At 40.8% G+C, this 16,552-nt stretch overlaps 1 protein-coding gene across 6 annotated transcripts in view; it reads left to right on the forward strand.

Moving 5' to 3' along the window:
- GABPB2 (GA binding protein transcription factor subunit beta 2) overlaps positions 1-13,614 on the forward strand; it is a 35,302-nt gene extending 21,688 nt beyond the window's left edge. For 5 of the 6 annotated variants that reach the window (XM_042953925.1, XM_042953926.1, XM_042953922.1 and 2 more), the window contains 3 exons: positions 2,574-2,759; positions 7,972-8,105; positions 8,497-13,614. In XM_042953925.1, the coding sequence (XP_042809859.1) occupies positions 2,574-2,759; positions 7,972-8,105; positions 8,497-8,799 (623 nt within the window). In that variant the 3' untranslated portion in view covers positions 8,800-13,614. The remainder of the gene's footprint in view (positions 1-2,573; positions 2,760-7,971; positions 8,106-8,496) is intronic. The other variant, XM_042953923.1, reaches the window with a different exon arrangement.
- The last annotated feature ends 2,938 nt before the right edge of the window (positions 13,615-16,552 follow it).

Below are 16,552 nucleotides of genomic sequence, written 5' to 3' on the forward strand. Positions count from 1 at the left end.
GTCTATGGGGAAAAGGCTTAGAGCTCCATATAGGTAGGGGCAAATAGTCATAGGTAGGGCTAAATAGTCATGCAGGAATCTTTCTGGAGCCCTCTGGCAGAGTCTGCTCCATTATAAATGAAGGCAGATTGTTCTGATTTCTTTCTGCCATTGACATTTGGGTGTGAGAACATTCCTCCAATCCTATTTTTCCGACTGGCAGCAATCATAAAGATCTCCATTCACACATGTATGAGTGAGTGCCATGGCAAAGGGAAAAACAATATATTTAACTTGTGTTTGTTATTTTTATTTGCTTTTTTAAAAATTTTTTTTTAATGTTTATTTTTGAGAGACAGAGCATGAGCGGGGGGAGGGGCAGAGGGAGAGAGGGAGACACAGAATTGGATGCAGGCTCCAGGCTCTGAGCTGTTGGCACAGAGCCCAACCCAGGGCTTGAACCCACAAACCTTGAGATCATGACCTGAGCCGAAGTGGGACACTTAACCAACTGAGCCACCCAGGCGCCCTTGATTCGCTTTTTGACTGAATAAATTACTTAACTTCTCCAGGTCTCAGTCTCCTCACTTCTGGCTGAGGTTGGATGGTTGGATCAGATTATCTGTTGAGGTTCTTTCAGCTATAACATTTAACTGTGTTTTGTTTTTAAGAGATGTGAATGCTCTATTTCCATTTAACCACCTGAATGTGTTTCGTGTGGATAGTCCATACCCCATTTAGTGCAAAATTTACCTTAGACTCTTTAGATAAAGAAATTCCATAGTGGTAAGAACTCTTTTCCCTAATAGTTACTGGGGATATTGACTAACCAAACTGAAAATCTTTTTTTTTTTTTTTTAAGTTTTATTTATTTAAGTAATCTCTACACCCAATGTGGGGCTCAAACTCACGACCCCAAGATCAAGAGTCATGCTTTTCTGACTGAGCCAGCCAGGCACAACGCCCCCCCCCCCCCCCCCGCTTTTTAATTACCAAACTGAATTTTAATTTTGTTTAAGTGTTTATTTATTTATTTTTGAGAGAGAGCGCGTGGGGCAGAGAGAGAGGGAGACAGACAATCCAAAGCAGGCTCCGAACCGTCAGCATAGAGCCATCAGTACAGAGCCCTACACGGGGCTTGAACTCTTAAACCATGAGATCAGAACCTGAGCCAAAGTCAGATTTCAACTGACTGAGCCACCTAGGCGCCCCTAAATTTTACCATCTTAGCCATTTTTTTAACCAGTTATTTATTTTGGGGCACCTGGGTGGCTCAGTTGGTTAAGCAACCAACTTCAGCTTAGGTCATGATATCACAGTTCATGGGTTCAAGCACCACGTCGGGCTCTGTACTGATTGCTCAGAGCCTGGAGCCTGCTTCAGATTCTGTGTCTCCTTCTCTCTCTGCTCTTCCCCCACTCACGCTTTGTCTCTCTCTCTCTCTCAGAAATAAATACACATTAAAAATTTTTTAACATTTTTTAATTTTTATTATTATTTTTTTTTTTACATTTATTTACTTTTGAGAGACAGTGTGAGCAGGGGAGGGGCGGAGAGAAAAGGAGACACAGAATCTGAAGCAGGCTCCAGGCTCTGAGCAAGCTGTCAGCACAGAGCCCGATGTGGGGCTTGGACCCACAAACTGTGAGATCATGACCTGAGCCAAAATCTGACGCTCAACCGACTGAGCCACCCAGGCATCCTTTTGTTTAATTTTAAGAGAGAGCATGTGAGTGTGAGTGGGGGAGTGGTAAAGAGAGGATCCGAAGCAGGCTCTGCACTGTCTGCACAAAGCCTGATATGGGGCTTGAACCCACGAACCAAACCGTGAGATCATGATGTGAGCCGAAGTTGGGTGCTTAACTGACTGAGCCACCCAGGTGCCCCATGAATATCTTGATTTAACATAATATATATAAAGCTCTTAGAAAGGTACCTGGGGCTACGCTGTAAGTAGTTGGTGTTAGTTGCTATTAATATTATTGTTTATCTGTCAGATGGGAGAAGCCACCTACCATTTGTGTCTATCAGACCTCTTCAGTGCTTTGACTACTTATTATTGTTAATTCACTATTAAATACCTCCATTTTCTTACAGAAATAGATATACTCTAATTTATAATTATTTTTCTAAGTTCCATAGATTTATTTAGACTTTCAAGATGCTTTCTGAGAAAAGAATTCCATGATCAGATACGCTGGGGAAACTCAGCATATCTTACCCCTATTGGAGAATCACAGTGCTCATTAGCCTGTTGGGGTTTCTAATACTTCTTACAAAACAAACAAAAAATTTAAGCATATTTAAACTGGCATTTTGAAAATACATTTCTGCATAGGGCCCATCCTTAGTGAAAGCTATTAACATCTCAATGAAGACATTTTAGAAAATACTGTTCTAAAGCATTCACTATTTTCTTTTCTCCTCTGACTTAGCATTGTTCACAAAAGCTTGCTTTAGAAACTGTTGAATCTAACTTCTTTTTTTAAGTTTTCCTATCCCTGATATTTATTATCAATTTCAAGGAGGCTGAAATTGTTAAACTCCTGTTTTTTAAAAAGCTGAAATTTCAAATTCACTTTTGTCATCTCTAGCTAATTCAGAGGAAATCATAGAGGGAGATTCCGTTGACTCATCAATCCAGCAAGTGGTGGGGAGTGGAGGCCAAAGGGTCATCACCATAGTGACTGATGGAGTCCCTCTGGGTAATATCCAAACTGCAGTCCCTGCCGGAAGCATTGGCCAGCCATTTATTGTAACTGTGCAAGATGGACAGCAAGGTGAGTTATCCCATTTAGGCAAGTGTGTATTAAAAGATATTTTACACACTCCACATTCTTCTGAAAATGAGGCATTAAAGCAAGTAGTGAGACTAGCAGAATGCCAGATGCCAGATGGGGCAAAGATGCTCCAAGATAGAAAAAGAAACAGAAATCAGGCTGGGAAAGCCTGGTTTCCCTAATATATATAAAACTTGTGAGTAAAAGCCAATAATCTGATAGAAAAGAGGAAATAATATGAACCAGTAGTTCATAGAAAATACTAATAGGTCTTAAAATATGGAAATGTGTTCAACCTATTTCATATATAGCAAGAGAAATGCAATTTAACATTGTACTGAGATACCATTATTATACTGTATTGTCAAAAGTGTGGGGAACTAGGCACTTTTTAATTTTTTTTTTTTTTAATGTTTATTTTGAGAGTGGGGGCGTGAGCAGGGGAGGGGCATAGAGCAAGGGAGATAGAGGATCGAAGTGGGCTCTGCAATGACAGCACAGAGCCCAATGTGGGGCTCAAACTCACAAACCGTGAGATCATGACCTGAGCCAAAGTCAAGATGCCTAACCGACTGAGCCACCCAGGCGCCCCAAAATAAACACTCTTATAAATCACTGGCTGACTCAGTTGGTGGAGCATGGGACTCTTGATCTCGGAGTTGTAACTTTGAGCCCCATGTTGGGTATAGACAATACTTGATCTTAAAAAAAAAAAAAATCACTGGTTAGAGTGTAAATTAATGTATTCTCTAAAGAACAGTTTGCAATATCTGTCAGTATTAGATACACATACCTTTTGGCTAAAAAGTTGTTTTCTAAGAATTTATATTCACACACACAGAAGTGAAATATATACTAAGTTATTAATTACAGCATTATTTATAATCATCAAAGATTAAAAAGAACCTAATTTGATGGTAGCTATATTTGTGGTGAGCATAACGTAATGCATAGAAAAGTTGAATCACTGTGTTGTACACCTGAAACTGATGTAACATTATGTGTCATCTATACTCAAATAAAACATTTTTTCTTTTTTTTTTTTCTTTTTAAATTAGGCTTCGCACCTAGCACAGAGCCCAACACGGGGCTTGAGCTCACAATCCTTAGATCAAGACCTGAGCTGAGATCAAGAGTCAGATGCTTGGGGCAAATGGGTAGCTCAGTCACTTTCACTCCTGGTTTTGGCTTGGGTCATGATCTCACAGTTCATCGGATCGAGCCCAAGTCAGGCTCTGCGCACAGTGTGGAGCCTACTTGGGATTCTCTCTCCCCCTCTCTCTGCCCTTCCCCCATGTGCTCTCTCTGTCAAAATAAATAATTATTTACATAAAAAAAAAAGAGTTGGATGCTTAACCAACTGACCCACCCAGGTGCCCCTAAATAAAAATAAATTTATTTATTTATTTATTTATTTATTTATTTATTTATTTTTAATGTTCATTTATTTATTTTGAGAGAGAGCACAAGTGGGGAAGGGGCAGAGAGAGGGAGAGAGAGAATCCCAAGCAGGTTCCACTTTGTCAGCACAGAGCCCACCTTGGGGCTTGATCACAACCCACGATATGATGACCTGAGCCAAAATCAAGAGTTGGAGGCTTAACCAACTGAGCTATCCAGATGCCCCTAAATAAAAAAAATTTTTAATGAAAATGAAAAATTAAAACAACCTAAGTATACATCAATAGGGAACTGGATAAAGAAATTGTTATACCCACACTTTGAAATAGTATGCAGCTATTTAAAGACAATGAGGAAATGCCTTATATACTAGCATGATCTTATCTCTAAACTATATTGTGAAGTTACAAGAGCAAGATGCAGGACAGTATAGAATATGCTGCATTTGTATTTTTTAAAAAGAGGGAGATATATGTATTTTTGCTAATATATTCGTAGACTTAGACCATCTCTGGAAGAACATTCAAGAATAACATTGAAAACGTTGGTTGCCTGCTGAGACAGTACATGGGGATGGATGGGAGGCTTTTCACTATATATACTCTTATAGTTTTAGTTTTTGAACCATGTGAATGTATTACTTATTCAAGAAATACATCTGTAAATTATTTTTTGAAAAGAAAGAAACTAATCACACAACTTCATTCTTTAAAAATATTGGAGTTTAGGGGCTCAGTCAGTTGAGCGTCAGACTCTTGATCGCAGGGTCGTGAGTTCAAGCCCCACAATGGGCTCTGTGCTGGGAGTGAAGCCTACTTTAAAAAAAAGAAAAATGGGGGTTCCTGGGTGGCTCAGTTGCTTAAGCATCCTACTTCAGCTCAGGTCATGATTTCACGGTTTGTGAGTTCGAGCCCCATATCAGGCTCTGTGCTAATAGCTCAGAGCCTGGAGCCGGCTTCAGATTCTATGTCTCCCTCTCTCTGCCCTTCCCCCGCTCACACTCTATCTCTCTCTCAAAAATAAATAAACATTTAAAAAAAATTTTTTTTTAAATTGGAGTTTGAAAAGAGGAGGGTTGGTTTATTGAATTTGAGTCACCAAAATTTTCACTTGGCCTAATAATGATGGGGATTTTATAATTTTCAAACTTTAAATTGGTGGATCTTTGCAGTATAGGAAGAAAGAGTAGGAATTAAACCTTTATAATCCAAGTTTTGGTATCATAAATTCTTAATGGTTTTATTTGGAAATATTGATGTTTTTGTGAACATAATTATCATTTAATGCTTTGGGGGCTTCACTGGGTAGGTGAGAGACTCTGCTTATAATGGAGTTAAATAAATGAGAATGGAGTTGTTTCAAAGAGAAAAAAATTGAGGTTTTGCCTGGATGAACTACACTGCTTTTTACAAATGTATTAACCAGGCACACAGAAGGACAGAAGGACAGCTGAGATTTTGTGAATTATCTGCAGAAAGTTTTAAAACCCAGACTAAAGTTCCTTTTCCACTTAGCTGATATCTAAGCTGTTTTCTATTGCCATCAATTGATGAGTACCCACAGAATACAAGCTAATTTTTATTTTATTTTATTTTACTTCTTTGAGAGAGATGGGGGAGCACAAGTGAGAGAGTGTGGGCAGAGAGAGAGAGAATCTCACGAGAGGCAGAGAGGGAGAGAGGATGAGAGAGAGAGAGAGAGAGAGAGAGAAGCAGGGCTCACCCAAAACAGGGCTCGTGTTTTACCCGAAGTGTGGCTCCAGCTCACCCAGTGTGGGACTTGAACTCCTAAACTGTGAAATCATAAGCTGAGCTGAAGTCAGATGCTTCACAACTGAGCCATGCAAGCACCTCACAAGCTAATTTTTAAATCAACCAAACCAAATAACTAGGTAAATCTTCTGTTTTAAACAAAAATCATAAGGTACCCTAAAACCTAAATAGAATTTTAAGCTTTTTATTTTGTGATCATTGTAGATTTATGTACAAATGTAAGAAATAAACAGAGAAATTGAGGGTACCTATCACCCAGTTTCCCCCATTGGTAACATTTTGCAGTAGTGCTTTAACATAGAAAATTGACATTGATACAGTTTACCAACCTTATTGAGATTTTTCCAATTTTATATGCATTAATTTGTGTATATACTTAGCTCTATGCACGATAATACATGTGTAGATTTGTTCTAGGACCACCACAGTCAGGTGGTGACTGTTCTCTGTTCACAGTTCAATCACAAGGATCCCTTGTGCTACTTTTATGTCCACAGCCCTCTCCCTTCCCACCCCATTCCTAACCCCTGGCAACCACTAACTCATTTGTTTTCTACCTCTATACTTTTGTCATTCCAAGAACATTATAGGGGCGCCTGGGTGGCTCAGTCAGTTAAGCGTCCAACTCTTGGTCTCGCAGTTCATGAGTCCAAGCCCCACATTACACTGAGAGTGCGGAGTCTGCTTGGCATTCTCTCTCTCTCCCTCTCTCTGCCCCTCTCCCACTTGCTCTGTCTCTCTCTAAACTAATTAATTAATTTAAAAAAGTATATTATATAAATGGAATCATGTAATATATAACTTTTTGAGATTGGGTTTTTTTCTCTCAGCATAATTCCCTTAAGAGCTATCCAAGTTGCTGTTTGTATCAGTAGTTCATTCCTTTTTATTGCTAAGTAGTATCCATGGTATGGAGTTTAACCACTCATTGAAGGACATTTAAGTGTGTTGCTAGTTTTGGACTATCTATGAATAAAGCTGTTATGACCAATACTGTACAGGATTTATGGGAACATAAATTTTCAGTTCTCTGGGATAAATGCCCAAAAGTGCAGTTGCTGGGTTGCATGGTAAGTGCATGTTTAGTTTTGTAAGAAACTGCCAAACTGTTTCTTAGAGTGACTGTACAGTGTTGCATTCCCACCAGCAATTTATGAATAATCCAGTTTTTCTACATCCTCGTCAGTATCTGGTATTATTAAAATTCTAGCCATACTGATAGATGTGTAGTACAGGATGTGTGTTTTAACCCTTCACTCACTTATCTATAAATATCTAAGCAAATTAGATACAGTGAATGGCCAGCTGCTTTCATGTGAAGTTTCTCAAAAATCTTATGTAAAGACATTAGGCCTTCTTTAGACAAATCACTCCTAAAGAATTGTAAGGCGGGGTACCTGGGGGCTCAGTCGGTTAAGTATCTGACCTTGGCTCAGGTCATGATCTCACCATTTGTGAGTTCGAGCCCTGCATCGGGCTCTGTACTGAGAGCTCAGAGCCGGAATCCTGCTTCAGATTCTGTGTCTCCCTCTCTCTCTGCCCCTCCCACCCACTCTCTCAAAAATAAACAAACATTTAAAAAAACAAAATAAAAACAAAGAATTGTAAGCTTATCAGCCATAGCTTCTAACCTAGAGTGAGACATCTTTATATAAGAGCCTCAGACCTAGTTGTTGACTGCATGGCTTCCAGATTTGCCTCTCTAATCCTTTCTGTTTCTCTCTGTAAGGCTGTGCTTTACCTGTTGATTCTAAAATCCGAAGAGATATGAACAATAAGATTTCAGATAACATCTTGCAGTTTATTTTCTAATTTAAAGCAAGCAGTAGGAGTCAGTGAGGCGCCTGTCAGTGTGGAGCCCGCTTGGGATTCTTTCTCCCTCTCTCTCTGCCCTTCCCCTGCTTGTGTGCTCGCTCTCTCTCTCTCTCTCTCTCTCAAAAGAAATTTTAAAAATTAAAAAAAACAAACTTGAAAGTAGGCAAAACCTCTTTGTTTTACTATGTATTCATTATCTCCAATTGGTGTCCTTTGGCTTGTAGTTCTAACTGTACCTGCTGGTCAGGTTGCAGAAGAGACTGTAATTGAAGAAGAAGAGGAAGAAGAAGCAGAGAAGTTGCCCCTGACTAAGAAACCAAGGATAGAAGAGATGACAAACAGTGGGGAGGAAAGCAAGGTAACGTGTTTAGGAGTGGTAGAGAGAAGAGACAGAAAATACTCAAAAGGCAAACTTGGAAGAAGGCCTGGACCCTTCTTTATATATATATATTTAAAAAAAATTTTTTTTTAATGTTTATTTATTATTGAGAGAGACAGAGCATGACTGGGGGAGGGGCAGAGAGAGAGGGAGACACAGAATCCGAATAAGACTCCAGGCTCTGAGCTGTCAGGACAGAGCCCGACGTGGAGCTTGAACTCACAAACTGTGAGATCATGACCTGAGCTGAAGTCAGACGCTTAACTGACTGAGCCACCCCGGTGCCCCCCTTGTTTATATTTTTGTCTACTCTCTGGATGACCAGGGATCAGGAATTCTTACCTGGCGGTGATGTGGTTTCCTTTTACAGGAGGGCACCGAAAGAGAGCTCCTACAGCAGCAGCTCCAGGAGGCCAATCGAAGAGCTCAGGAGTACCGACACCAGCTCCTAAAGAAAGAGCAGGAGGCAGAACAGTACCGCCTTAAGCTAGAGGCTATGGCCCGACAGCAGCCCAACGGAGTTGATTTCACCGTGGTCGAAGAGGTGGCGGAGGTAGATGCCGTGGTGGTTACAGAGGGAGAGTTGAAAGAGAGAGATGCGGGAGTGACCGTGGGGGCCGCAGGGACGACAGGGCCGCATGCGGGAGTTTCCATAGAAACTGTTTCATCTTAACATGCGAGGGCCACAACTTGGACTGTGTCCGTCTTTTTCCTCTTTTTAAAAGAAAATACAGAGGACTCACATTGTGTAATCATGTCCTAAAGAAGAAAGGATGTCCTAAAGAAGAAAACTATGGCAGGGCACAGTGCTTGGACTCAGGAAGGCTTGCTATGCAACTGGAAAATGTAAAGCCAAATCAGGGGAATACTTCTTCTGGGGGACCTAAAGAATAAGGACCAAATTTCCAGCTCCCATCATCACTGCTTTAAGCTTAGAGGTAAAAGAGTGCTGGATATTGTTGGTTGATTGTTTTTTAAACAACTGACTGTCAGAAGATTTTAAGATAACATTCCTAGTATGAACACACACAGGGCCTTTAATAATCATACCATCAGGTGACCTTATAATATGCCTTAGATCGATGTGTACCTGGTAGAGAAGGAAACTAACTGGGAAGGGGGTTAGAAGCAAGCTTTTGGGAAGAGAAAGAGATCTATTCCACTTCCAAAGGAGCAGGCATTCCCTTCTGTCCTGAGCTCACTTCACTGAAAAGAAATTGGTAATTGCCTCACTAACTCTGCATCCATTATGTGTCCATAATTCAGATGCCAGTTTAAGAAACTGAAATGGAATATTTAAAAACTGGAAAGGAAAGAGAACTTGTTTACGTGGGAGAAGTGTATGTCAATCCAAAATCCTCCAGGCTGTGCTTCCACAACGCTGGAAGGTGGCCAGAAAGAGCTTGTGGGGTTATGAAACAATCTGGTCTTGAGATCCAAACTTTGCTCTGTCTGGATTTTATAAAATCACCATCAGGAGGGTAGTCTGTTGCTAGAACAACTTGCTTCCAAACACTTATTTATATAATACCAAGGTTTAATATCAACTTTTTAATTTTATAAAATTGTGTGGCGTTTTCTAAGTGTGCCTTTCTGTGGAGTTTACGTGGTATCCTCTTAATTGCAAAAGAAGTCAGGGGACAGGTGAGTGCTGAGGGTGTTGTTGGAATTTTATGTTTCACTTCGGATGAGTAACTTGTTCTGTTTCCTTAAGGTCGGGCCGTGCGCACAGCTTTCGTCCCTTATAGGTGCTCGGTGTGTGATGGCAAAGGGAGTAAAAATCAGCAGTGTCATAAAGTAAGGAGCCAGAACTTTTAGCCTGATAACTTTGTCTGCCTGACTCCCTTCTCTACCGCTATGCCTGCTCCCTCTGCCTAGACACTACTGGAAAGTGTTTCATTGCTGGGTTTTCTTCGTGTGCCAGTTTGGAGTTTTTTCAAAAGAAAGGGGGGATGGCTGGAGAGAGAGAGGTTGTGGAGAGGTTAAATTACAGAAGTTACTGCTTTTGAAATTGGGCCCTCATCATTCTCGACCTGCTTGCTTGCTTTATTGTAAATTAGAAGAAGAAACCAGAGGGAGATGTGCCAAGTTAAACATTTGAATGACTGTTTAGAATACGGTTTTCTTAATTAGCGATCATGGGGAAAACATACATTTTTAATCTGGAATAAAACTTGACAGTTAACATGGCTCTATTTACCTTGATTAGTGAAGTAATTTGCTGCAGTTTTCCAGAGGTGCAGAATCACTTGGGGCTCAAAATAGACTGAAAACATAACTCCCCAAACCAGATTTAGCAAACAGAATTGGCTAGTAGAGGCTTATAGGCAAAAATACCAGTTTTGAAATGAGTCTTGGCTACTGGCCACCATAAAACTAGGTTTTCTCCGGGGACTTGAGAGATTACTCTGGGTTTGGGGGGGGTGGGGGAGGGTGGCTGATGAAACGCAGTGGAGGAGCGTTGGTAAGGGTGAGGGGACAATTGTGCCTTCTGCTGCCAAATCATCCTTTTTGTGTGTGTGTGTGTGTGTGATGTTTTTTTTTTTTTTTTTTTTCTGAGTCCCTTTGTGAACCAGGTGCTAACAATAAGCTGCTATTGTGTGCCATTTCAGAGCCTTAGCTTAACAACAGAGAGGGTCATTTTAGTTATGATTTCCTAATGTTCTTTGTGTATATATTGACTTTAATTTTCTTTTTTTTTTTTTTTTTCCTTTCCTGTTAAGGGGGTGGAGGTTAACTCTGCAGATGATATCCAGGCCCAGCCCCCTCACTCTTTGGGGTAGCTTCTGATTGGGGACGGGAGTTGCCATCCAACACTCCCTGCTGAGCATAGCTCCTTACTGCTTTGGGGAACTGTTTAGAAATTCTTACTATTCTCTTTCTGCAGGAGGCTGTCATTCTCACCTAGAAAAATCTTAACTACAGTCCAAGTCATTTTTGATGATGGGGTCTCTGAGATAGGGAGTTGGGATAGGGAAAGAGAAAAGAGAAATGTCTGGAAAGGGGTGGGTAGCAAAAAGGTATTTGTTGTTATTTACTTGAAATACACCGTTTAGCATCCCAAGGAAAAGAAATAGGATTTCGTCTCCACTTTGTATTGCCTTGAAGAGAATGGTAGGTCAGGATCGCTTGAAGTAGTTAGAAGTTAAATATTAAATGCATTAATGGCAGTACCATTTTATGATTTAGCATATCCTTCTGGATCAGCAATGGATGTTGGGAAAATGTTGCTAGATTCTTCTGAGTTGGTGGATTCACCTGGTTTATTGGCAAGATTGGATTACAGAGAATCAAATAACAGACAGGTGGTTCAGAGTTGGTGCTTAAGCCGAGAAACCTGGAACTTAGGATGATTGCCTACCTTAAAATAAAGCTGCTTTAACAATATCAGTATTAATATATGAATTTTAGGCTCTACATTTGATTTTGGTCATAAGCCTTCCCCCAAGAGAAAAAGAAAGAAATGTTAATATTTCTGTTCTTGTTCCTGGCTTCAGGGAAATTACTTACAAATATATAAATGAACGTTCCCTTCCTGTCACTACCTCTGTGGGATCTCTTAATTGTAATGCCAGAGTTGAGGTCTCTTAATGGAAGTATGGGAGAACTTGACTTTAGGATTTCTGGCTTTTGAACCCAGAGCCTTAAAAGATGTTCTTTTTCTCTGTCAGATCTCTGTGTAGTTATTTTTGGCTTTGCCTTTCCCCCCTGTCTTCAGCCTTACCATTGAATTATTAACATTTTTGTGTCTGCTCAGTAGTGTTAGAAATCTATGGCATACAAAATGACTTCTTTATATTGATGTAAGAGAAATGAATTTACCAGAGGGTTCTGTGACCAGGGCATTTTTAATACTCCTTTGTTGGGTGCGTATCACTGTGTACATTTATAAATACATATAGATTTTCCCACTTTTCTCTTTGTTTATTTGAGGTTCAACTCTAAAGTACCTGGTATAACCTGGAAATATTTTCATTTCATTAAACACATTAGAGAGGGTTTTTGTGGCTTCACTAAAGGGGCTGAAGAAGAAAAAGCCTTCTTTTGGCCCTTCTCTGAGACTCTGTAACAGGCATAATGAGAAACCTGAGGAGTCATGCCCCAGGGAAAACCAATCTCTGGCTTTACAGAGATTTGTTTAGCGTGCGGTGTGATGGCACCATGTAAGCCAAACAACTCAGAGTGGTGTCCAGGGTAAAGAGGGAGCCGCCCTTCCGCAGAGCAAGCTCCTGTATCCACTCCTATGGCAGCAGGTAGGCGTGCTGACTGGCACCTGTAAAACCCCTGACATCTCTGTATAAGGAAGAACCCTGGATAAGGGCCATGGTGCAGGATACCTGCTTTCCCAGTTTAGAAATCTCATCCTTTTGAGAAAGCATCATTTTGAGAAAACGTGTGTGGCTGTTTCCTCACAAACATCATTATAGACTTCCAGAGCTAGAGGACTTCAGGCAGATACTGACCTCTTCCCGGAAGTTGAATAGGAATCAGTTTTTATCCAGATTTACTGGAGAATGGTCTCCTGTTCTCTACTGCTTGTGCAGACATCTCTGTATGGCCAGAAAAGGAGCTTCAGAATGGAATATATGTCAAGACCACCTATATGCTATTCTGGGCTCTTATCGATCTCCATTTTATGTGATGACTATTTTCTGACTTAGTACTCTCTTTCCCATGCCAATATGTTTAACAAGAGACCAGGAGCAAGAAGGATGTGAGTTTGAATTAAGTAGTTTTGAGCCTCTGGTACTTTTTTTTTTCTTCTTGGAGCTTCTTTAGGATTAGTGGGTGGGGTGACATTCCTAGACTCTACAGTAGCAGTTTGGCTTGTTAGTGGCAGGAAGTTGTGATTTCCTATCTCTCTCTCCTCCCCCTTCCCCTCTAACTTCTTCTGCTTCTGTGACCCCATTGGTCTTATCTCATTGAGTCTTTCCCAGGCATTAATAATTAATAGGTCGTTTCTAATATCTGGGCCTTGTCCTTCGTCTTTCCACTCCCCTCCTTCCCTATTACATATTTTCTGTTCATTCTGAAATGGTTTGTTTTTGACAGTTAATCTAGGTCACAGCCTATACCTCGTGCTTCCCTTCCCAGTTGCTTTCAGGCATCTTGGTCTATCAACAGTAAAGGACGGATAGCAGCTCCCTTCTCTGGCTTTGTCCTGTGTACTGTCCTTCTGCCAAGGTCATTTATGTTAGTGGAGAAGAGAAGGAGGGTGGGTGGGGTGCCTAGATTCTTCTGAAAATGTCCTCAGTTTTTCAGGTTTTCTGACAGCTTTATGTACAGTATGTTTTAGGAAAGCTTAAATATACTTCTCTTTATTTAGGATTTTAATAGGGTTTGATTTTGATGAGGAGGATTTTGTGTATGTGCGTGTGGGTGAGCCTTTGTGTGTATATGTACCTATACAGATCTATATTATATATACAATTTTTGTACTATCATTTAAAGTAAAGATGTTTCTTAATAAAATGCCAAAGTCTTACCATTTCAGGGTGTCATTGAAGTTTTTTCCATCTCCCGGGCAAAAATTGTATCTCGTTCCTGATCACAGATAAATTCCAATAGGAAGTGTTCTCTGTCCAGCTGAGCTAATGAAGGCAGAGCAGGGGGAAGGTGTGGGAGGGTCTTCTTTCCCCTGTTGGGGTCTCTTGTAAGCCATTCACAGCCTCTGCATTTTCCTTATGTAGCTACTCCTCAGCTGGTATTCTTAACAGGCAGAGCAACTGGAGGTAAATGAGAATGGAGAGAGCTTTTGACTGGCTTGTTAGACTTACGTCTTCCTCCCTTCTGTCATCCTCCCACTCCCTTCCCTAGAAGCAAACAACCAGGATGAGAGCACAGGAGCTGAAGGAGATGACTCTGTGCCTTGTGTGGGAGTAAAGTCAACACGAAGATATGAGGTGGAGGGAGGACATGCGATTCAAGAAGGCTTGGAAATAGATTTGCTCTGCTGGCTTCTCAGCCATTCTTAGTTAATAAGGTGCTGTTTTGCTATCTCAGTCCAATACAGCATACATTTATTAAGTAAATACAAGTAGCATCCTGGTTGTAGCTCAACCCCTACTAGTATCCAGGGCTGAAGACACCCATCTGGCTGGCTAGAGGGGGTCCCCATCCAGGGTACAGTGTTCTCACTTCTGCCATTGGCAGAAAGGATGCCTTTTGTTTTTCTTCAAAAAAAAATTTTTTTTTTTAATTTGAGAGAGCCAGGGAGAGGATCAGAGAGAGAGAGAGGGAGAGCGTAAGAGAATCTTTTTTTTTTTTTAAGTTTACTCTTATTTTTATTTATTTATTTTTTTAATATGAAATTTATTATCAAATTGGTTTCCATACAACACCCAGTGCTCATCCCAAACGGTGCCCTCCTCAATACCCATCACCCACCCTCCCCTCCCTCCCACCCCCCCATCAACCCTGTTTGTTGCGAGAGAGAGAATCTTAAGCAGCCTCTAACGCTCAGCTCACAGCCCAACCTAGGGCTCAGTCTCACAACCGTGAGATCATGAACTGAGCAGAAATCAAGAGTCAGTCACTTAACGGACTGAGCCACCCCAGAGCCCCAAGGATGCCTTTCTTAAATAAAGGAGGATAATATTAAAGCCAAGGACATATAAGCATCTGTGTTCAACAAGTAGAACCTCCAAGGCAAGGCTCCAAGTCAGTATTCAGGAAATTGAACACGTACCATGTACTAGGTTGCGTGTAGGTAATTGCTTTTTGGTGTGTGTGTGTGTGTGTGTGTGTGTGTGTGTGTGTGTGTGTATGGTCAAAAACCCTGTGTACATATTAATTATAAGGTACATCTGGTAGCGTACCTCATAAATGTGTATACAGCCTTTGTTCTGCTGAGAGAAAAAGAGCAGGAACTTGAGGCTTGAGAAACAAAGAACTAAAAGTCTTGCTGAATTCAAATCCTAGTGTGAGAAATCAGGAGCATGGGAAGGTTGGAAGGGAATTGGAGAGATGGGAACCTGGAGTTCTCTGAAGGGTAATGTTCTTAAAGGATGGGAAAAAAACATGAATTACGGCAACTTTCCTAAGATTTCCTCTGTGAAAATGAGCCCTCTACTCCAAGAAGATCAGTAGGTAGAAAATACGAGAGAAAGTTGCAGTGGGAGCAACTTAGTGAAAACCACAGCTATGTACGGTTTGTGCAAGATGTCTGATAGATAAATAGAGTTAAGTTTGTTATGACTATAGGGGACAACTTAAAAAAAAAGGAAACTAGATAACTGGGAAATTAATAGTCATGTCCAGCAGACAATTTACATGTGTTAAAAATGTTAAAAAAATAAAACAAAAAAACTATAAGGGACGCCTGAGCAAAGCGTGGGGCTGTACTCTGTTCCCATAACCACTCCTAAAGTTTAAGAAAGTTCTTACTGTAAGAAATGTGCTGTTTGAGAGGGAGGCCAATATTATAAATAATAACAGCTTCTATGCATTAAGGGTTTTTTTGGTGGTGTTTTTGTTTTTGTTTTTTTGGTTAACTCTTCACCCAACTTGGGACTTGAACTCACAACCCAAGATCAAGAGTCACATGCTTGAGGCACCTGGGTGGCTTAGTCGGTTAAATGTCTGACTTCAGCTCAAGTCATGATCTCACACTCTATGAGTTTGAGCCCCACATCAGGCTCAGTGCTGACAGCTCAGAGCCTGGAGCCTACTTTGGATCCTTTGTCTCCCTCTCTCTCTGCCCCTCCCCCACTCATGCTGTCTTCCTGTCAAAAATAAACAAACGTTAAAAAAAATTTTTTTTAAGTCGCATGCTCTACTGACTGAGCCAACCAGGTGCCCCTCTATGCATTAACGATTTGCTACGTGTCTGCCATTGAGCTAGATGTTTCACATACACACAAACACACCTATCTTGCAAGATATGTATTATCTTCAGAATATAGATTAAAAAAAAAAAAGTTGTGACTGCCCAGAGTCCCTCAGAGTCCCTCAACTTTAAAAATATGTATACTTTCTAAAACTACAGTTCTGGGGCACCTGGGTGGCTCCATCGGTTTGGGCGTTTGACTCTTAATTTTGGCTCAGGTCATGATCCCATGGTTGTGGGATCAAGCCCTGCGTCAAGCTCCGTGCTGAGCGTGGAGCATACTTGGGATTCTTTCTCTCTCTCCCTCTGCCCCTTCCCACACTCCTGCTCTCTGATTAAAAAAAATAATAATAAAACTACAGTTCCTACATTGTTATTGGTGTTCTTTCCTGTGTAATGCGTCCTTGAATCAGAATATGATCTTGCTCACTTAACTTTGGGCATATAGTTAAGAAACAGGGGTGACATAACTTCAGCCTTTTTTGCAAACTCAAAGTCAGGTTTGCTCCAGAACCAATTCAGGAGGCATCTCCACAAAGTTGCTGGCCAGCAATACTTGAACAAGGAGAGTCAAAGGTAACCTTGCTTGTGAAGACTG

The sequence above is a fragment of the Panthera leo genome, chromosome C1 (assembly GCF_018350215.1).
Source record: "Panthera leo isolate Ple1 chromosome C1, P.leo_Ple1_pat1.1, whole genome shotgun sequence".
NCBI classification, from domain to species: Eukaryota; Metazoa; Chordata; class Mammalia; order Carnivora; family Felidae; genus Panthera; species Panthera leo.